The 21,743-nt window shown below is 42.2% G+C and overlaps 1 protein-coding gene across 1 annotated transcript in view; it reads left to right on the top strand.

Moving 5' to 3' along the window:
* Nucleotides 1–21,743, top strand: part of ADCY9 (adenylate cyclase 9) — a 99,569-nt gene that overhangs the window by 35,149 nt on the left and 42,677 nt on the right. Inside the window, exons 2-3 of the mRNA XM_056335086.1 lie at nt 13,294–13,466; nt 18,732–18,836. Coding sequence (XP_056191061.1) covers nt 13,294–13,466; nt 18,732–18,836 — 278 coding nt within the window. The remainder of the gene's footprint in view (nt 1–13,293; nt 13,467–18,731; nt 18,837–21,743) is intronic.

The raw sequence follows: 21,743 nt of genomic DNA, 5'->3' as shown, positions 1-21,743 counted from the left end.
GAAATGTGCTGGCTCCTCTCCAGTCCGTCTACCATGTGATGAGCAACACTTTTTGCAGGCTCTGTGGAAGTTGTGCTTGCTCACTAGGTAGTTCTAAAGCTCAGACCAAAAAGTACAGAGCTTGGATGGGGGCGGGGTGGGGGTGGGGGGAATAATCATAGAATCGTTTTGGTTGGAAGAGACCTTCGAGATCATCAAGTCCAACTGTTAACCCAGGACTGCCAAGCCCACTGCTAAACCGTCTCCCAGCACTGAGCCCTGTTGAACCTCAGTGGCCTCGGCTGCTCGGCCCGGCCTGCCCAGACCCCCCCGCAGAGTCCCCTGCCCCCCAGCACCCCCCAGCTGGGGGTCACCTGCAGCCTGACTGAGGGGGCACTCGATCCCCTCGCCCAGCCCGTCGGTACAGACGTTACCCAGGGCTGGCCCCAGCACCGAGCCCTGGGGACACCCCGTGTGCCCGGCACCGGCGGGATGTGACTCCATCCCCCACCACGCTGTGGGCTCAGCACCCAGCCAGCTTCTAACCCAGCGCAGAGCCCCCCCGGCCCCGCCGTGAGCAGCCGGTGTCTCCAGGAGATGCTGTGGGAGACGGTGCCAAAGGCTTTGCCAAGGTCCAGGTAGGCATCATCCACAGCCTTTCCCTCAGCCACAATGTCGGTCATCTTCTTGTAGAAGGAGAATCAGGTCCATCAAGCAGGACCTGCCTTTCATAACCCTGCGTGGGCTGGGCCTGATCCCCCAGCTGTCTTGCATGTGCTGTGTGACAGCACTCGTGATGATCTGCTCCAGAACCTTCCCCAGCACCGGGGAGACCATTGTTAACTGATTTAACAATAGTAAAATATATTTAACAAGCACTTGACATAAATTTTTCAAACTGTGCTGGTAGGCTGTGATGTCAGGCAAAAAACCCAATGATCTTTTTCTTTACTTTGAAAACTGGTACAGAGATGTAACTTAAAAAAAAAAACAACTCTTACTTTTGATGCAAGAACTATCTATGATATGCAAATTTATTTCTTTTAATTTGGTCCCTTAAGGACAAAGATTTTATGTTCTCCGAGTAATGACTTGGGCTAATCAAGTTAATGAAGTGTTACTTGAGGTAACAGTGAATGTACTTCGGTAAAATTTCACAAAACGTTCTCGTTGTCTGGAGAATATTTCTGTTTCATTCTTTTTAATTAAGTATTTAGGGTTACTTGCAGAGTGCATCTTTATAAAGATGCCCCAGTGCAAGTAAACAGGCATGGGGCAAAGCTGACCAGATTTGTAGTGAAGTTGATAGCAGAACCAGTGGCAGGCATTTCCTAAAGCCCTGCCATGCCTTCTCGAATAATTGCTTTTATTTTGTTACTGCTTTTTGTAATAGGAAGAGGTGACAAGTTACACGTGTGGCTAGCCAATACCGAGGAAAGGTTAAATGAGAAGGGTCACTCTTACCAGTATGTGATGGAATATTTGGAAACGTGAGTTAAGAGTTTTCTTCTATGTGGTCAAAAGATGCCTGAGATTTTCATTTTGACGTGATGTGTGTTTTCAATATTATCTGATCAGTTGCTTGGAAAAAAACAATTGAAAACTGTTGATGACAGTATGATGTCTGTTTTTTACTTTACCTTTTAAATGTCAGACTGAATTTTAACAATGATCAACCAAAAAAAGTTCCGCATGCAGAGCCCACCAACTGATAGTAGGTTTGTACGCACTTCTTGACTGATTTAGGTTTACTTGCTGCAAGTCCGTAGAGAGCAGTGCAGTTGCACGGCTCTGTGCAAGGGCATAATTAGCCTGTGGGATTGCCCAGGTTTAAATAAAATGCTGATATAGCATGTCAAATCCAGACTACCTGCATTATGCAAGAAGGAAAGAATTTGCCTGATTGTAGTCCTGTCAACACAAAGAGATTGCACCAGTATAACAAAATAGACTTCTGAAGTCTTGTTTAAATTGGTGAGTGCTCTTGTCTGGATTCTATTAAAAAAATGTTAGTACTGAGAGCCACAATGGCTCACTCTGTTACCAAGGGCTGGAGCAGGCTCCAGTTGTATGAGACTATTGTTTTTTATTGGAATCCTTTCGTGCATCCTGCACGCTTGCTATTCATCATTTCTAAAATGTCAATCGAAAAGATAGGTGGCATCTTCTGGTCTTGAGTGGAATTTTCCTGGGTGGGATTTCTAATAAACTTCTAACTGCTTTTAATCTGTCCGTGCCTTTTTGGTTTAAAAGGAATAAATTCGCATTCCCCAAGAGCCTAGAGCTGACAGAACTTTCACTTGGAGCCTCTCTCTCCAATTTATTAAATTCCACCTGTGTTTAGCAGAGGCTGCTATGGCTACCCGTAGTTCCTGAGGGTGCCAGCCAGTATGTGGGCAGAAGAAAATTTAATATGTAGGATGTCTTTCTGGAATGCTTGTGGCTTTGTATAATTGTCCCATCTAGAGGAGTGGAATTTTTCTTGAAAAATCCACATCTACCTATCCATAAATCTCTGTTTTATAATGCTGTTGTTTAAATAGATTTTTTTAAGTCCTTGCCTTGGAGGTATACCCTATGCAGTTTCCTGATCACTTGTTTCCCTCCCACATTAAAATGTAGTTTTAAGTTGGAAACGCTTTTTTGTTTATAATAAAAGGAAGTTTTGGAAGTATATGCTACATATCCCCAAAGGATCATTGTACTTTTTGAGTGATCCAGAACGTCAGAACTTCCCATGTGTGCAAATTCACCAGGGAAATGCCGACAGATGCCTGACTGAAAGCTTGGATTGAAAAGACTGTACAGCAAGCTACTCCCAAAGGCTTCCTCCATCATCTTGCCAACTTCCATGCCGTTTTTGTGGCCCAGCCACTAGCAGTAATTTAGTGTGACTACAGGGATGCACATAATCTAAGTGCATTACAGAGGAACCCCTGGGTCTCAGTACGTGGACCTGCATTTGTTAAAATGGAGGACTATGCAGAAGTTGAGGTTGGTTATTGGTTTAGCCATCTGTTCTTGAACTTCGAGGCACTTCCTTGTCAATTGTGAAGGTGGGGAAAAAAAAACGTAAATCCACATTTGCACCCTAAACAAGAAGCTAGAAGAAATCTCTCTCTGATGTCTGCAAATGTCAGTGTTGTGACCTTATAATTTTTTTTAAAGAACAGAGTCCCTAGCATGCCAGAAAAGGCATGTTGTATATCTAAAAATGTATTTGTATCTGCTTTACATCACTGCAGCCATGCAAAGCAGGCTGTGTGTCTCCATACCACAGCTCACAGTTTACAGCAGGTATAGTCGTGAGCAGGGCAGTGCTAGAGAGCGGCTTTTCTGGTGCTGGGGTTGCTTAGTTGTCACGCCTGCTGCAAAGCATCCCTTGTACTCCTCTGCCTCTGCAGTTTCTTCAGCGCTGGCACCTCATTCACAATCCAGCCAGTGAAGCAAATCTGAATTTCTAAAAGGGCTGTGTTCATAGTTAGAGTCAATTTCTAATTTGTTATTCTTTAGGTGTATTTCCAGAAAAGGTATTCTGTGACAAGACTCTTAAAATTTTCAAAGATGTTTGAACCCCCTGAAAATGCAGTGCCCCATGTGCTTGGTTGACTTGTTTTGGCAGCTGCATTGTTCAAAAATTTCATTTTCTCTCATCACACTTATTCCTTCCCAGGTGTTAAAATTAGCACAGAGGGCAAAGGGATAGTCAATAAACATGAAAAATAATGGCAATAAGATTATAGCAGATGCTTTTTCACTCATGTAATTGCATCGTGGAATTTGTTTTCATGAGCAGGACTGCAGGAGAGTTTACAGATGGATTGAGTAGTGTGAGTGAAAGCCAGAGAGTATCTTTACCAGTTAATCCCAAATGTCCTAGAGGTGGAATTAGGCCCTCTTTTTGCTTTAAATGTAGGAACATCATATATCTCTTAGGTTTTGTGAGGAACCCTTAGGATAGAGATAATCTTTTATCCGCAGCATGTTAATAAATCTGCTGGACTTCAAGCTTCCCTTGCAGAGCACGCTGTTTCCCCTGGCAAGACTGAAAAATCCCAGGCTTACCTTTTGACTCAAACCTACTTTTCTTTCCTATTAAGGTGTCAAGCCATGAGTTGTAATGATGGGAAAAAATGAGTTCAAAACCCAGAGAGTCATCCCAGAGGACAGCTTCTCTGCAGCTGGCTCTCAGGCTGCGGTCGGTGGCACACAGGCAAAGTTGGTGGAGCAGAAAGTAAATAAGGGTAGTTGTAAACCCCAGGATAGGGATCAGTATTGCTCATCAGCCCATCTTTTATTTTGCTGGTAGAGTTTAAAAATACATATGTAAATATATTCCTGAGCTAACAGTGGTAGCTAGACCTTTGTGTTTGAGCTGTGTGTCTGTGCTGGATTTGCCTAGGCCTTTTTCTTCCCCATGTTTTTGGTTGTTTTTTGGGGTTTTTTTTTCTTTTCTTTTTTTTTAATCCTATACAGGTGAGAAGAAATGAAAGAGACCGAAGGAGGGTAAACTAGCAGCCTGCAGCTGTATTTCTGCAGTTTAGCTGTAAATGTAGATTGTGGGTTTGGGTACAGGGTTCCCCCTTAAAACTGTCAGATGTTGAATACCAAAATTACACATATGTTGTTGATCAGCATTTTCCAAACCCACTGTTGTCTGTTAGCTGATCAAAAGTAAGTGTTTTGCTTGACAAAGGAGGCATAAGAAAAACAGTGGTTTTCCATAATACAGAAGATGCCTCTGGTTTCTCTGGCTTTTTGCAGTTCTTCTTTAGAGATTACAAAGATAGGTTTGGGGTTTTGTTTTTTAGAGTTTCTTTTGTGTTTCCAGTTTATTATAAAGTTCTGTTTCTTATTATCATTGTTTCTGCTTTCCAGAGACCTAAGATAACAAGTTGGCTCGTAAATTCCCTTTCTCATTTTAGCCACAGGAAATGTTGCTCCATACATTCAAAGTGCTTTTCCAGGTAGGCTGTTCATTTGCATCCAGGCTTTTTGAGTTATGTGCTTTTGTTTCCACTAAGCTGGAAGTGGTTTGTATGGATTAGAGGGGGGGACTTGCTTCATCAGAAATGCAGCTTTGCAGGTTGAAGAAAATTGCTTTGATTTTTTTTTTTTGTAAAGTCATCCAGTGTTGTCTTGCACGGTCCTACAATGTGAGTGACAGAAAATGCCTGTTGATATAGAAGACTGTGATGTGCTTTTGGTTTCCAGCTGTATTGCTGAAATACCTGGAGATAAAAAGCTGAAATTCAGGAAAACAGCAGGATGATACTTAAGAGTATTTTTAGGCTTAAAAAAAAAAAACCCCAAACCTTATGATTTTTTTTTTTTTTAATGTCATTCTACGTAGCCATTTACCAGACTGGTAGGATGTGTTGCATCTGACTTGCCTGGCACTTCCACCACTGTTTTTCAGGAAGGATGTATACCATAATGTGGGGATCTTTACATTGTATTTCATAATATTGAAGTGTTCAGTAAACTGCTGTGGTGTATAATGTTACACATAAACCATGCATCATGCAGAAGCTGTAGAAATTTGCAAGCATTTTGTAGGGGTTATAAGAATTAACAGAAAAGTCTTCCTTAATTGTATGTGAAGAAAACTGTTGGCTTTGGCTCTGCAGGGACCAGATTGCTTTCAGACGTGAGGATGGGAAGGGAAAAGGGCCTGTGCAGCGGAGGACACCTCTGGCTGTGGTCCGCAAGGAGTAAGCCTGTGACCGATAGACCTCACAGCACTGACCTTTCCTGCAGGATTTGCAGTGGTGTGCTGGGGATGAGGTGCAGTCTGTCGGGCTGCCCCTAGCACCCGGAGGAAGGATGGCAAGAGGGATGCTGTGCCTGAAAGAGAAGTAATTCTCGGTTGTGCTGGGGAAGTTGTCTAAAAGTATGAAGTAAATGTGCATTTGCTGCATGGTTGTGGAAATGTGTTCTGCTCCTCTCTGGAAATCTTGTTTAGTTTATCTGGGATGGTGGTGAAAAAGGAGAAGGTCTAGAAAAAGTAAAAATGAGGGAACTGTGAGTTTGTAGTCAGAAGCAAGCGAAAGTGGTGCCCCATGGGTATGTGTGAGGTGGGACCTGTTATAGCCTTGCGGCTGGAGGAAAGATTAAATGTAAAGACAAAATCTCAAGTGCTCCTTCTTTTCTTTCTGATCTTTCCTGAGGAGTGAGGGAGAGCAGCAGGTTTTTAGATGCTGCATCTACTGTTGTTTAACCACAGCTGCTGGTAGTTCCTTCAGGAAATCAGATAAACACTGTTTGGCACAGCCCATCGGGCACAGCTGGCAGCCTCGGTTAGGCAATTGTTTCCACTCTTGGAGCATCTTGTAAACTTGCTGGAAAAGCCTCTCCTCTTGCAGTTAAGATCAGGCCAGTAACTCTGCATCCTGGGTATGATGCATTGGGGGGAGCCTGTAAGGTTCTGCCGTGGAAGCTCTGCATTCTCCTCTGTTCAGCATGGGCAGGCAGATGTTTGATTGTCCGCCTGTGCCTCTTCGGGGGTTGTCCTGTCCGTGGCCTCTTAGCACGGCCTTTGGCACTGCAGAGTCCTCCAGGCTGCTTCAGAGATTCAAGCAGAAATTGATTATTTTTGTATTATTATTACTATTTTATCCCAGTTGCGGATATGCTTAACTGTAATTTTCTCTCCAGGCAATCTTAATTACAATGCAGTTGCTTCCTTGAAATTAAAAATGTACCTGTAGGCCGTTACATGCCTGTATTTCTGAAAGCCAAAAGCCTAAAGCTGAGCTTTAAAGTCAGAGGGACTTCCTTGAGTGGTGACGAGGACTACAGCATTGCATTTCTGCTGTCACAACTATGACAGTTCCCTTGACTGAAAGGTGTTTTGCAGGGATATCACAACCCCTTTGATCATCCAGTTTGTATTTATCAGGTGCTGTTGCCCAGGTAAGGATGTTCCTCTGAGTTTTTGCTTCTCTCTTCATTTCTGTGTACACAAGTACTTGAATCATGAAATCATCAAAAGCTTCAAGGGGGAAAACTTTCTGAAGTTATTTTTTAGGTGTAACTAATCTTTTGACAAATGTTGCGGAATAGGGAAAAAATTATTATGGTGGAAGTAACAACCCCTGTTTACATATAGTTGCACATTTCTTGGCACCACATTCAGCTAGTAACAACCCCTGTTTACATATAGTTGCACATTTCTTGGCACCACATTCAGCTTGGTTACTGAGTACCCCTTTGAGGATGCCTCAGTTGATCTGTATTATGTTAGCTACGGAGTCCAGCTAGGAAAAGGATTTTGAATTTCTAATTCGTCCGTTTTCAGATTTCCTCAATAGCGAAATACAAAGTGAAAGTTTCTGTCCTTCAGAATGTTTATGTATTTTGAGCAGCATTTCACGTGCTAGTTGTGTATTGCGGGCGGTTGCCGCTCTGGGGAGCGGCGCGCAGTGCTGCGGCAGTCGGTGGCCCTGCTGCGCTCTTCTGGTTCTGAGGTTTCTTGTTGTGGTGAGAACTACCAGTTCCCGGCTCAATAGGTGAGAGCGTTGCGCTGGGGAGGAGGAAGAGGTTTGCATGGGCTGTCTTGAGGTTTGGGGTTTTTTTTATCAGAATGGGTCTAATAAAGTGAGAAAATAGTCCCTATAAATACAGATTTGGCAACTATTGAGTTTTAAGAATGAGGGAGAGTATTTGCTACTGAAAATTGTCTTTAGATTCAGCAACAACTTGGACCCAAAGGATACCGATGCTCCTGGAATCATGGTGTATACTATATTCTTGCATAAACATTTGGCTAGGTTAGTACGTGAAAAATTATTTAAGCTTTGACAAGGGAGAAAAAAAAACCACCAACCAATATGGGAAGCTAGAGAGATGCCAGGAAGCAACTAGTTAAAAGAAGTAAAAAAAAAATTCTGGTTGTGCGTTCCCCCCTGTTTTGTGTGGTTTTTTGTTTTTGCTTTTTTTTTTTTTGGCATTTACCTGTCATATTACATTCCAATAATTGCAGTTAATAATTTATTTTACAGAGCAAGTCAGGATCTACTGAAATTGTATAGCAGCATATTTTTTTGTATGAGGAAACCTGACTGTAGTCTCTGTTTCCTTTCCCTGGAGTGGCAGTGGCTGAATACCAGTATTTTCACTTCCAGATTTTTGGCAAAGTGCAAAGATGATGTCTTTAAAAGGCGTGGAGAAAGCTTTTTATTGTAGTTCTAAAAAGAGAAAGCAAGAGCTGATGGATTGCAGAGAAGCATAACCTAAAAGTGAGTTATCATCCATCAGTTCAGAAAGACAGGAGCTAAAGCCAGTCCTGAACTGCAAAGCTGCAAAGATTTTTTTTTTTAAGACCTTGTTATACCACTACCAGTTTCTTATATCAGAGTTATATAATTAAATAACATTAAATTATTGAAAGATAATAGCTAACATTGTTCATCACAGCAAATTACAGCAGGTGATTAAAATCACTTTCTAGCTAGAAAGTAATTCTTGCCCTCACGTGGGAGTGACAGTCACTGCAGTTCTCACGATGAAATGGTTTTCATGCAAATTCCAGTTTTGTGAGGTAAGATACTGCAAAAGTAGAAGGTTGTGAAAATAGAGCTTAATTACTTTTGTAAATCTATACTTAATTATTTGGAAAGAGATATGATTAAATGATTCAAGTGTGTAGATTCTAAGGGAAATGATGGAAAGATAAACAGTGAAAAGCATTAATACAAAGCTATTTGGTAAAAGGGGCATAATCAGTACCATTTAGATTTTATTACATCAATGCAAGGAATATTATTAGTCTTCCAAAACAGAGGGCTGTATATTGGGAAGCAGTTATTCTGAAAAGGAAGGTCACCTGTTAGTTAAAGGCTGTTTCCCTGTACTGCAACTAAAAAGGGGAAGCAATTCAGGGAGGGAGGAACAGGGATCTGTGATAAGGCTGGGATTATATTTTTATTAAATGAATCAGTAAGACCACGACTGAAATATTGCCATCGGGTTTTGGTGTCTCTCAGTGCTGAAAGGGTTTTGAAAGCATTTGAAGTTCATTAAATAGAGACATGAGAAGTATGACATGTTCAGTTTACCAGAGAGAAAGTAATTTTCCTGTCTGCTATCAACAGTGGGCTAAAAAGTTTTAATTCTATACAGGTGAAGCATCAAAAATCAAAACTGGAATCTTATTTTACCAAGGAATTGCTTATCAGTATTTGTATTAATCCCCCATCTCTTGAGATCTTCTGTAGGAGAAGACATCCCATATTTAAAAGATGCATGCAGGAATACCCTCTACTAGTGTAAAATACGGATTAGATTGGCATAACAGCAACTTCTGTGTGAAATCATGAGGATAAATGAGCTGAAATAAAGGAAATAAATAAATAAGGACTTGAAGGGCCAGGTGACCTTTTCTCTCCCTTTCTCCAGTCCTTCCCAGTAAGTGGCTTTCCACTAATTGCCTGAGAAGGTTTTTCCCTGCAGACACAGCTCCGGCAGAGGCGGTGCGGGCTGCCCGCCGGGGGGCTGGCAGGGCACAGGCAGGGGGGCAGCATGCCCCAGCCACACCGACCTTCCCACCCGCTCTGCAGCGGCAGGGTTTTCTCACGGTACCAAACCCAGGTTGAAGACTGGGATGTTTATATACAGCCTTATTTATACTTTTGTTTATTTTTGTGCATACAGAAAATAATTTGTGTGGGAGTGCATGCGTATGATTTTTTTATTATTATGATTAGGAGTGTTTTTTAGTGTTGGGAATGGTTTTCTGTTTTCCTGAGTTCAGAGAAATGCCACTGATAAAAGGAAAAGCTAACTGAAAAAAGGAACCAAGTACAGAAATGTTGTAATGTTTCTAAAATTCAGTGGTAGGACTAATAAACCCACTGTAGTTCCATGAAGATCTTACCTGTCAAATATCTTGTCAAAAATACACTTTACCAACACTGTCATGTCAATATTCAAAATGGTTGAATTCAAGAAGCGAGTGTTTTGGCTCAGCGTGCAAGAGCTGTTACAGCGCCTAGAGATTTTTAGAACTTGAAGACAAGCGAAGGAAGTAGCTTGTGTTTCTCAAAGATAAACGATGTAGCCCCTTTTTTTGCCAGGGCAGAAAATACCATATATGTTAAATTGGTACGTTGGGGAGAGGGTTGTTGTAGCCAGTTCCCTGTCTTTGCTTCCAAGAGCCATCTCTGGGAAAAGCAGAAATGCGCTGCAGGGTAAAGCCTGCCAGAGTGCAGACTGGCTATCAGGCAGTTTGAGGTTGTGTTATTTTTCAGCATTTATTTTGAATAAATGTGGGGGAAGTGAGTATAAGACTGAGAATGGCAGGAGGGGAATAAAGGGTGAGAGCTTTACCTTTATAAATAACAGTATAAGCATCTCGTAGCACTTTCCTCATTGCCGTGTCTCGAGTTCCATCGTTGCACAGCAACACACGCCAAAAATTGCACCCTGTTTGCTGGTTTTCACATAAGATAGCAGCTCCTCCATTGTTGGCTGATTCATTTCATATTGTTGCATTACTTAAATGATTTAAACGTGCTGCATGGTGGTGTGAATGCTTTTCACTCCGTACACCGTTTGTATGGAAAGTGACAGTGTTGATTATGCTAATTCACTGGAGATGGAGAAGGAGAAAGAATGCTGTACTTGTATAATACGTTTTAGTTACATCGATACACTTCTACTGAATTAATGACCTTTTTTTTTACCAAAATATTTCAGACTGAACGTAGGAGTTGCTTTGTGAAGTGTCAGAGTGTTGCAAGGAATACTCAAGCAAATCGAACTTTCCTTGTCGTGAGAAGGATTTAATAACAAAGTATTAGGTAGACAACGTTAGTAAAGTTCTGTGAAGATGAAAGATTTTTTACACCTCCTAATTTCCAAAGACTTTCCAAAAATAACCTTATTTACTCTCCTGAGACCCTGACCTTACATTCAGCGCTAGGAATAGCCCTGCTGACTTTTTACTAAACGTGTGCTGTGATCTGCAGGGTACTGGCTTTTCTTTGTCCACTTTAGAATTACCCATTTCAAGTAACACTTCTTGTTCAGCGGATGTGGCAGGGCTGGCGAGCGTGAGGAGGTTAATCAGGAGATTTTTACAGTTCTTGGTGCCAACGACCAGCCGTTTTAGCCAACTGCAAACCCTGCAGCTCAAGCCTGTGGGGCAGAGCAGGTGCGAGCGGCTGTCGATGGCGGCAGTGGTGGTGGGCTGGGGCGTCTGCTATGGATGGGAAGGATGAGGGGTGGGCTGGGGTGGAGAAGCTGCATCCTGGTGCACTTTCAGGTTGGGGTGAGGGTGCGTTCTGCTTTCACAAACACGTTTTCAATTACTGGTGTACTGTGGCCTTTTCCCTTTTTCCTCAGTGTGGAGCTCAAACGGGAGATAATTTTACTGTATGCAACAGACCGACAAAATAACTATGCTGCACAGCACAGTAAGATATAAAAAGTGCCTTTTCAAAAATACAAAAAAACCCAAAGAAAATGTTTGTTTAGGAAAAAAATAGAGGAATAATAGGAGTGATAATATAATCCCATTGCTTTAAGGTAGCTTTTAAAAATAGGAGCAGTAAACTTAATGTTCCAGCTTTTACCACAGTAAACATATAATTGTAAGCTGATTGTGGTGAATTCCTTAAATGATAGCCCTCGTCAATATAAGTTTTAAAGAACCAGCCCTACATCTGGAAGCCAGCAGCAGCTCAGGATTTTATTAAGCAGCACTGCCAAATAAAATCCAAGCGCTACTATAAACGATATAAAAATAAAGATTGGCTATAGCATAACATCTCAAATACGCAAGCGAGCACTCTGGTTTGGAGCACTATGTGAGAGCACTGTAGCTTTCCCAGCAGCTTTTGAGCCCAAGGTTGAAATGGTTGATATGGATGCAGCTTTCTGCGTTGGTCATAGAAGTGTTTGGGAGCTTAAGTTACTAGTAGAATAAACAGAGAAACTGCAAAATCGCTATTACCGTGTCTAACTTATTTTTATTGGAAGTACTGGCTGTGTTGCATATTACAGACACACAAAAAAAGGTTTAGAGCATATGATTTTCCTTCTGTAAAGGAGGTTATAAGCCATTGACCATATCCATAAGGGACAGAAACCTGCCCTCTTCCAACGGCTGCAACTTGACATTCTTCTTCGCAGCTTTCGTCCAATGGATGGAGGCAAAGGAGTACAGCTGATGGCTGTGACAGTCATGTGTCTGGCTGCAACTGGTGACAAGTATCAGAAAAAGGGAGGGGGGTGATGCACAGCTGACCCAGATAGAAAGCCAGCAGCCACCCCGTGAGTCTCTGGCAGCGAGAGGTTGGCTGCAGAATCGCATGGAACAACAGTCTCTGGTACCACAAAATAACAAGGGCTTTCCAGTTCTGTGAGCTGACCTCCACGCTTTTTGGAGCATATCAGTGACCTTCCTTGCTGAGTGGGAGATTTCCCATACAGTGGCAATAAAATTAACTCCTTTGAATGCAGAAAGCAGTGTGATTAGTAGCTCCTTCTTAGTCTTTTTGCCTAGAAATAACCCAGAACATTATAACGCAAAGTTCCAAGGAAGTAAAATAAGCAATATTCTAAACAAAATTCAGATATTTTATGTTTTGAACAGGTTTTTGATACAGCTCAGCTTGATACAACATGGTATTTACCAGCCTGGCCTTTAGTATTGGATCTGCTTTCCAATTATGCTTCAATTCATACAACAGTTGCAGAGGGCGTGTGTGGGTGTACGTGCAAAAGAGAAAGATTGATTTTGTTCTTTAAAATTGTGAAGTCTGCTCTAACTATGAAAACCCATCAGAATTTCTAGCACTTAAACACACTTCCTTTCTCAATGTGCTACCAGCATTAGGCAATCTTCACGACATCTCTCTGGCAAGTGGAGGAATATGTGCTGATTTTTCAGAAGTAGAATATTAACACACGTATCACTGAAAAACAGGCTGCAAATGCTTTCCAGAAGTAAAGAGTTAACATGAGAGCTCAAATTACAACTTGGAAGCAAGTACAGAAGGTCTTGGTTCTATTTTTTAGAAATGTATGAGTGAAAATGGAATAAAGAAAGTACATGTCAGTCCTGGCTGTTGCTCTGTATTAGAGTATCCTCTTGTGTTTGAGACAGCAGGTGCTGGACAATCCTAATTGCCACTTTACACAGAGCATCTTCGTATTCCTGGTGATTGTTCCCAGCTGCTGTCTTTTTCGGTGTGCTGTATTCCCAAGCCTTGATAATGCTTTGATAGTTCCTGTATTTCATACCTGAGAAGTCCAAGGGAGTGTGGGGTTTTTTCTTTCTGCAGTTCTCACTCTTTTTTTTTTCTGTAGGTTTGAAGACCTATCTGATCTCTGGTCAGAAGGTGAAGGAGCCCCACTGCAGCTGTTCGCAAGCGTTGCTTTCTGGCTTGGAGTCTGGGGATGGAGCCAGGATACAGGGAGCATCGTCAGTCGAGAATGCCGGTGACTTGACAAAGACTCTCAAACATGCAGAAAAACCTAAGGTGAGCTTTTGTTTCAAAGCCAAGCAGCATAGACTGTGCAAACCAGGGAGCGATGTGTGGATGGGCTTACAGGTTTGTTTTTGCACTGCTTTATATGTTTGTATATATATTTATGTATATATACATATAGTGACAACATGTATTTTGAGGAATGAAAAAATTTACAGAATGAAATGCCTTGCCAATTGACAAGCAATCGCTAAAGTAAGGTGAATGCTTTTAAAAGGTGGTTTCAAATAAATTCCTTTTTATATTTCAGGACCGAGAGGTCAATGCTGCTTTTTCAATGGTCTTTATTTTATCAGGGAATAAAGAATATGCTTTATGCAGCTGCTGTAAATTCTGTGATTTCCTGCTTTTGCTGCAGCCTATTTCTGCCGTTCCTCTGTCGTGCAGGTCATGTACCTGTAAACCTTTTCATATGAGTGCATAACAGACATCACCCCCCCAAAAGATAACAGCATTGTTCGTGTGGTGGGAGAAGATGCTCCAGTAGGCAATGAGTTTGCGTTTTGTCTGCTTGCTCTAGAATCCTATATGTAGAACTGAGGGCAACGATTTGTATGGATTCAGCTTAGAGAAATGGTGACATTTTGTTATGTTCACACCTCTCACAAGATCTCTTGACAAGGAAATCTGTGAAACAATGTGTATTGCTTTAAAGCTTTGCTGTTACTCTCCATCTTCCAGCTCAGAACAGATTTCCCAAACAACAGATGTCTATTCTCTATTTTCACTTCTGCTAAGAATGCCTCATCCCAGGTTGCCCAAGCTGGGCAAAAATGTCCAAGCCACGGGTGGTCATCTGCAGGCCACTGTCCTTAGACTTCAGTGTGTTTAGTCCTGAGAGCATCTCTTTAACATAGGTTTGAGATTGAGCTGACAAAGTTGGTAGGGGGCGATTCCCATGCTGCTCCATTTTTGCTGCTTGTGTGTTTGTTGTGGGGATTGGGAGAGCATGAGTGGGGCACCTTTACCCTGTGTCTGTGCCTGGTGTTAAGTTTTGGGGTGAAAACACTGGATTGCAAATGAGATCAGCTGGAAGGCTGGCCCAAAAATACGGTCCAAAGTTAAGTGAGCTCCTTAGAGAGCAAGCCAGGACTGTTTAACTACAGAAGGCAGCTGTAGCCATCTTTATACCTCCCCAAAATACACACTCTGTGTGGTTTGACTGCCTTCAAGTTGCTGGCGATACTTTTCGATTCTTTCTCTTAGAAGAATCAAAAGAATATATTTGGCATCCCTCAGGCACCAGCTTTCCAGCTCTCTCTTGTCTTTCAAGGATGGTATAGCAAATAAGGCAGGAAAATACATCTCGAGCAGTCCGTGGGTATCTGTACAAATAAGCCCGTCTGTGCTGTCCGGTGTGTGGCCATGCAGAGGTACAGGTGTGACAGTGAGGGGTAGGAACGCTTTTATTTCATGTAGTGAAGGAAGAAGAATGTACCGAGTGGAGCAGTATTACTGAGCTGCCTGTCCGTGGAACAGAAGGGAGAGAGGAGGGATCAAACAAAGCAGTAAAGCTAAGGGTGCTGTTCTGAGAGAAAGTGAAGATGCCTTCTTAATGTCAGGCAGCAAAGTAAGCTGCAGCTGGAGCACCATGAAACTACAGCAAAGTACAGGACTGACCTGACTACAGCTAGAATTTGATAAAATTTGTGGTGGTACTTGTTAAAATGATCCAAGTCCAAAATGAAATCTGTTGGTAAGGGTCAGCCATGGTATGTGTTTTCTAAAACATGGGGTGTTTTACTGCTGCGCTGCAGAAGGGTAGGTACACTGTTCCTAAACAGCTAGTATGCAATGTGGAGGCACGCTGCTAGCTCAGGACGATTTGTTTACTGCCTAGTCCCTGATTTTCTGCTCTGGGACCATCTTGGGTGGGTGTTAAAGTTGCTGTTTAAATGCTGAATGATGGTCTGTACAGTACAAAAGCACAAACATGGCTGTCTGAGTAAGTGAAGGAAAAGCTAAAAGCAGCTGCTTCAGAAGACCATCTAGGACAAGTGCCTAGACAGTTTCAGCCTTCTTGGATGCTCTGTCTACCGATGTGCTAAAGCTACTGCATCGAATTTGTGCTTATAGGTACCTGGTTTTATTCATCACCATGAGCCCTGCAGGCCTGGCCACTGATTTCCTAAGTGGCCTCACAGCTCTTTGAAAATCACGTGCCTGTCTTGCCTGAAACACTCATGCTGGAGTGGATTTTGAATGACCCCAAACTCAGCTTTCCATGTGGTCTGATAAGCATCCATATAATGCATGACACAAATGATGTCAGAATGCATATAGTATGGTGATGCTGAGCACTTACTTAAAAACATGTTCTGCCACTGTAGTTGGCAGCATAGGAGTGCAACGCATACTTGCTTCTCACAGCGTGGGTAGGTACAGGTATTCCAGACTCCACAGCACACTTTTGAGTGTAGATGTGCACCATCCTTCTCTCTGCGGGGCAGCCTGTTCCTGGAGTGATTGTGGACGGAGAAGGCTGGGTCAAGCTTTCAAGGAGCGTTTAAGTTGCCAGCCATGCTAGAAGTAGGTCTTACAGTGTTTAAAATATATAAATGTAAGCATATTAAAAAATTCCCATAAAGAACAATGGTGCAATTTAATCACAAATCATGCACAATTTTTGAAAAGGAGTGAGTTTCTTTTTTACATTTTTTTATGGTTTGTTTTTCTTGTGTTGTTTTGTGGGGGTTTTTTAAAGCCTGCAACTTGCTGGAAGGGTCTGGAGATAATAATTTGTAAAAGAATCATGACTTACACGCCAACTGTTTTAAATACAAAGCTGTAAACAGTGTCAGTGTGGGAGGAGATGACTCCATCTCTGCAAAAGAGACTAAGTAGGAGGGGCAAAATTACAGGCAAGCTGAATATCTTTTTTTGTTTTAAAGGGAATAAGTGGCCATATTGGATGCAAAGGATGACTTTCACATTTTGGGCTTGAACAGATGTTCTAGCGGACAAGATCTGTTAAGGAAAGTCAGGCAGGGGAATGCAAAAGTAATTGATCCATGAAAGGAATTGTATTTCCTCCTCTCCTCCAGCATATCTGTTGTTAATTTCATTGCAATCCTTGTTGCAGGTTGGCTATCAATAAAATGTGTGTACATAATTAAAATGGTGAAGATAGAGGCTAAAAACTATAAGTAAATCTATAATAGCAGGTGATATTTTGAATGAAAGCACTGTAAACTGCTTAAGTGGTTTTGGTATCAGTTTATTTTTCTTGTAATATTTTATAAAATCCCTTACTTGACAGAGAATAATAAGCTGTTGTAAAAATGTTTTAATCATCTCCTGGTATGAAAACAGAAAGTACTTCTGCTTGTCTTGATGTTTGCTGAAAGTGCATTAATGTATTATTCATCACGATGAGGTCACGTACACACTGAGCTTGTGTGAATGTCTGCAACAGAGAATGAAGTTAATGATGTTGATTTATCTCATGGGGTAAGTCAGATGGACTTCTGCCACTTCTTAAAAGGTCGGACTTTTTTTCTGAGTTTTTTGTCTAAACAGGGAGTATTTTCTTTATTTTGTTAGAGGTATTTGGTTTTTATTACCATCAACTGACACTTGCCATGGATAAATCTACTAACGCACACCCTAGGAGCACAGAAGGCTCATTAGCCCATTGTCATATTAGTTTTTAAAGCTATCTAATGTTGTCTTCCACAGAGTGGCCAAGGCATTCATGATAGATGAATAGATGTCCTAGATTATTTTTAAACAAGACCATTTGAGAACAAACTTAATAGTTTCTTCAAGTGTGCTGGTATTTGTTCAGACTGTGCAGGTTCAGAACTGGATGTAACTTGCTTATCTGATGCCAGATTAGGAAACTCACAGTAATTTCAGTGCCTGAACCTGGACCACGCTCCTGAGGAAGAGCAGATATGATGGTGTGCTGGCTGCTAAGAAGGCTCAGAGTCTTCATGAAGCCCTTTGAGAGGCATTGTTGAGTGATGAGGTGGATCAGCAGTCACAGGAAGCATGGGTTAGAGAAATACTGCACTGTAACAACTTGAAAATGAAACATGCCACATTGTTCAATTTCAGGTGTGATGCCAGAGACGGAAAAGGGACTTTGGGTGAAAAGTCAGTTCTGAAAAGACTTAGATGCTAGTCTCTGAAATTGGGAGCGGACCTGAAGGCAGAAGTTGTTGTGGTTTCGGACCAGGAGAATGGTAGACTACAGAGGCTTGAACGAGTCCTTCCCGAGTCCAAAATGAACAGATAAAATGGACATGGAGTATTGAGTTTGGGACAGAAGGCTCAAGTTGCTAGCTGGAAAATTTATCGAGGTGTTTAGTGACTCACCTACCGCAATTTAGTACAGCATGCCTAATTTAGTATGCTGTTGCCCGTTACTGCTATCTCTGTACCCGTTAGTAGACTTCTGGCAAGTCTGGTAACAGTAGACCATCTCCAGAGTGGGGGATCTGCCAGTAGGGATCAGACACAGGGTCCCTCTGATGCAGGATCCTGCCTGTACGTTGCCAGCACTGGAGAACAGTACAAAAAACTTGCAAGACATGGATATGGGGTTAATTCCCCTTAAGGGGATCACATTTTAACTCTGTTAGGTTAGGTTGTTTTAAAAGCTGAAGTGTGCCATTTTAGGTTGCTTCCAAAATACGTAACCTCCAACTATTACAAGTCCTGTTGTCTTTGCTTTCCTTGTTTCCTCTGACATTTGCTGGCTGTTTGGCTTCAACAATGTACGATAGCCTGAGTTCCACGCTACTGTCTTAGAGCACTATATGAAAAAGTATTTCTCTTAATTAGTTTCAGATTTTTTCGCTTTTCATTTTGCAGTAATGTTTGTAATGCATCATGGTGTTTTGTGCTTTTTTTGAATTTTGCTGCATTTTGTGCTGTGTCTTCACTCATAATGCCATTCAGATGCTTTTGCAGGCAAATTTTTAAGCAAAAAAAATTGCGCTTCTCTTACCAGAGAATATTCCGTTCTTCTTGGGGAGGCCCTTTGCTGGTGTGCAGTGATTACAGTATATCTGTGATCTTATACTCAATAAGCTTTCCTGAGTTAGGTTTAGCTTCAGTGAACAGAAAATCTGATTTATTTTTGAAATGGTGCGTTCTGTTCCAGTCAAATTTTGCTCCCTGCTTCCCATTCTGTAGCTTTGTTTATCTTTTAACCATGCTGCAAGTATACAAGTGGACCGAATTATAAATTGCATAATACTGCGAGGACACCAGAACATTCCTGGCTAAAATTTTTTTGTCTCATTGCAGCCTTGCCCTTCATGTAGTACCACCCTTGCTCCCCACTGCGATGTCAGCATAGACGAAGGAGCTATCCAAAATGGTTGTCAGGATGAGCATAAAAACAGTACGAAGGTAATTTAAGTATTTATCCCTTCCCTCCTTTGCCCTTTTTTCTCTGCTTTAGTTAGCTTTCTCGTTTTCGCTTGCTGTTCCTTTATTCAAGCTTTTAAGCAGCAGAACTGATTTAGATTTTGAGCGGTTGTATTCCAAATGTAGTTGAGTCTCCCCCTCAAATTTTCAAAATTATTAGTCATTTTATGGGCCCAGTTTGGTAGTGAGAAGGACCTAAAACTTGGACTCTTTTAATTATGCTGTCTACCCAAAGGAAGAGGCACAAACAAGACTACCATGCTCTCCGTCCCTTAACACCACCTAGCTACAAGTTACACCTGTGTCTTGCCAATGTCTTCTGCATCATAGCTATAAGACAGTCATTCCTGTTCACACACAGAGCTGAAATTCACAGCCTTTAAGTCAGTTTGCATCCTTTTTCTGACCAACAAATACAGCATCTTCCATATTCAGCATGCTGCTGCCAAGAGGGCTTTCCTTGCCTGTTGCTTAGATATTCTTACTGAAGCCACCTACTTCCTCTACAATACCAGAAGCTGCCAATTTGTCATCTTGTTCGTGGCCTTCGTAGCCTCTCTGCTCTGCCTGTCGCCTCTCACTCCTTCCTGGATATTAATCTGCTGCGTAAACACAGACTGGATACCAGTGCTCATCACCTGATTGTTGTATTTTCAAGTAAGTTAGGGAGAATCACTTTATAAACATGCTTGCAGATAGCCATCTTGTTCTTCACATCAGTCTTTACAACTCGTCTCGCATACAGAGCTAGCTGAAAAACTTGCCAGCGCTTACTCTACTGATGAGCTATTACGTTGATCTGTGTTTGTCCCACTACTGTCTGTCTGTATTTGACCTGTCATCTCTTATGCTTAAATTGTAAGCTCAGAAGCGGGGACTGCCGTTCTGGACTGTGAACACAGTAGACCATGTTCTGTGCCAGGGTTCCTAGGAGATAGCCCAAGAAAAAACTAAAATAATAAGCCCTACAGCCCTGAGGGACATAGAGCAGAGCAGAGCAGCCAGCAGGTACTGGTCTCAAAACAGCGTGAGATCTTCAAGTCAGAAAACATTGTGGGAGATCTGCCCAGGCTGCCAAGATGGTACACATGGGATGCTTCTTCCCCAGGCTGCCTCTGCCCACATGCCAGGGATCTCCAGCAACCGACTGCAAACAGAGATTTTCCTTAGGTGTCAGCTGCCTAGTGTCATATGATGTCTTCAATAGAACTATCCTTTTGGGTTTCTTCATACTACAGCTATATTAGCTTCACGTGTGTCAGTTAGCAAGTCATCTAACCTGGCTTAGAAGAGGTCCGTACAGTGCTAAATAAAATGTCTGTAATTTGACTGATGTGAAGAAATGTGCTAGTGGAGACCAAATGTCCTCCTTTGATTTGGTTTGGTTATTGTCAAGTCAAAAAATTGGAGCAGTTAAGTGGCTATCTAGTAAGTCTGGGATGCCTGTTTAACTGAAAGCTTAAAGAACAGCTACATCCACGAAGTTGCCGTGGCATTTGATTTCCAAATCTTCTTTGCAGTCTCAGCTTTCTTGGGAAGAAGAGCCCAGTCTCTGGGGTCTGTTCCCTTCCTGTGCCAGGTTGCTGCGCCTGGCCCTGCAGCACTTGTGTCCCCTGTCGTGAGGGAATGTTGCTAACAATGTCCTTGGACCTTTGTGGTTCCCAACAGCCTATGGAGCCTCCCTGTCTCTTGATAAGAGGAAACTGTCACATGGTGCATCAAACCTCTGAGTGCTGGAAAAAGCCTGTACAGCCTGTTGCATCAGGAACCACAGTAACATTGGAGCTAACAACATTTAATAAATAGGGATTTTCTCCTTATACACAAGCAGTTTCATGCTCTAATCCCCTCCTGTTAAGATTAGCAGAGTGGAGACAGCACAGGAAAACCTTGAGCTGACTAAAGGGAAGAATTTTCTTAGGGACTTGAGCCTTTGCCAAGGAGCTAAAGAGAGAAGGCCAAGAGAAGTCCATGCTGACCTTCTCTGAAAGAGCAGAAATTTTTGCTGCATTTTTCAGATGAACTTGAAGAACAGACAGGGAAAGAAGACAGTGCACAGAAGTCTGTATCTTTTATTTGAGCTGCTCATAGCAAAAATTGTGTTCTCTCGTTTACTGCTTTTCAAGTAACGACATCTGCTGCAGGGGTGAGAAAAGGAGGAAGATTCTTTGCTAGAAAAAAAAGAAAAGGTGCTAACTGACTTTTTTAGGCCTCAAGTTGTTCTGGGAGGTGCTCTGAGCAAATATAATCTTTAGCACAAATTTAAAAAACAAATGACGACGATCCTTCACTTCTAGCACCTTGTTGGATTTGGCTTGCCTGCAGTAGTACCCCTCATCTCAAACACAGAGAGGCTGCGCTGGCACTGCAGCACGTCTTGTGCTCTGGAGCCATGTTCCCCCTGGGTAGGCTAGGTAACCCGTTACGGTGGCAGTTAACAAGTTACAGCTTGCTCTGAACCTGCTGAATGTTTTCCCTTAGAAAAAAGAAAAAAAAAAAAAAAAAAAAAAAAACTTTGTCAGAAGTTTTTGTGCTTCTGGCTTACCAGGAGAGTGCCCTTCTGTCATATGCAAGCACTTCTCCAGTCCAAGGAGTTTTGGTCGGCTTTTGCCGAGATATGTGTTGCTGAAATCACCTTTCTCTTCTGTTGATTGTAGTCTTTAGCAAAACATTGGCAGCACACCAACATAACTACTAAATTTCCTATTCTACTTTGTCAGCTGCTGTCACTGTGCTGTGAACACCTGCAAGCTGCCAAAACAACTGTTGCGAGTGGTAGAAGGGACTAGACTGGGAATCCTTTCATCTCCTGGCTCCCAGCACGTGGCTCTAGAGGCTCACGCCTCCGTCGGGGCAGCCCGCAGGGTGGGGATCCTGCGTCCCTCCCGG

Source organism: Falco biarmicus, chromosome 4 (genome assembly GCF_023638135.1).
Source record: "Falco biarmicus isolate bFalBia1 chromosome 4, bFalBia1.pri, whole genome shotgun sequence".
Taxonomy (NCBI): Eukaryota; Metazoa; Chordata; class Aves; order Falconiformes; family Falconidae; genus Falco; species Falco biarmicus.
This window is presented reverse-complemented; position numbering and strand designations above follow the sequence as displayed.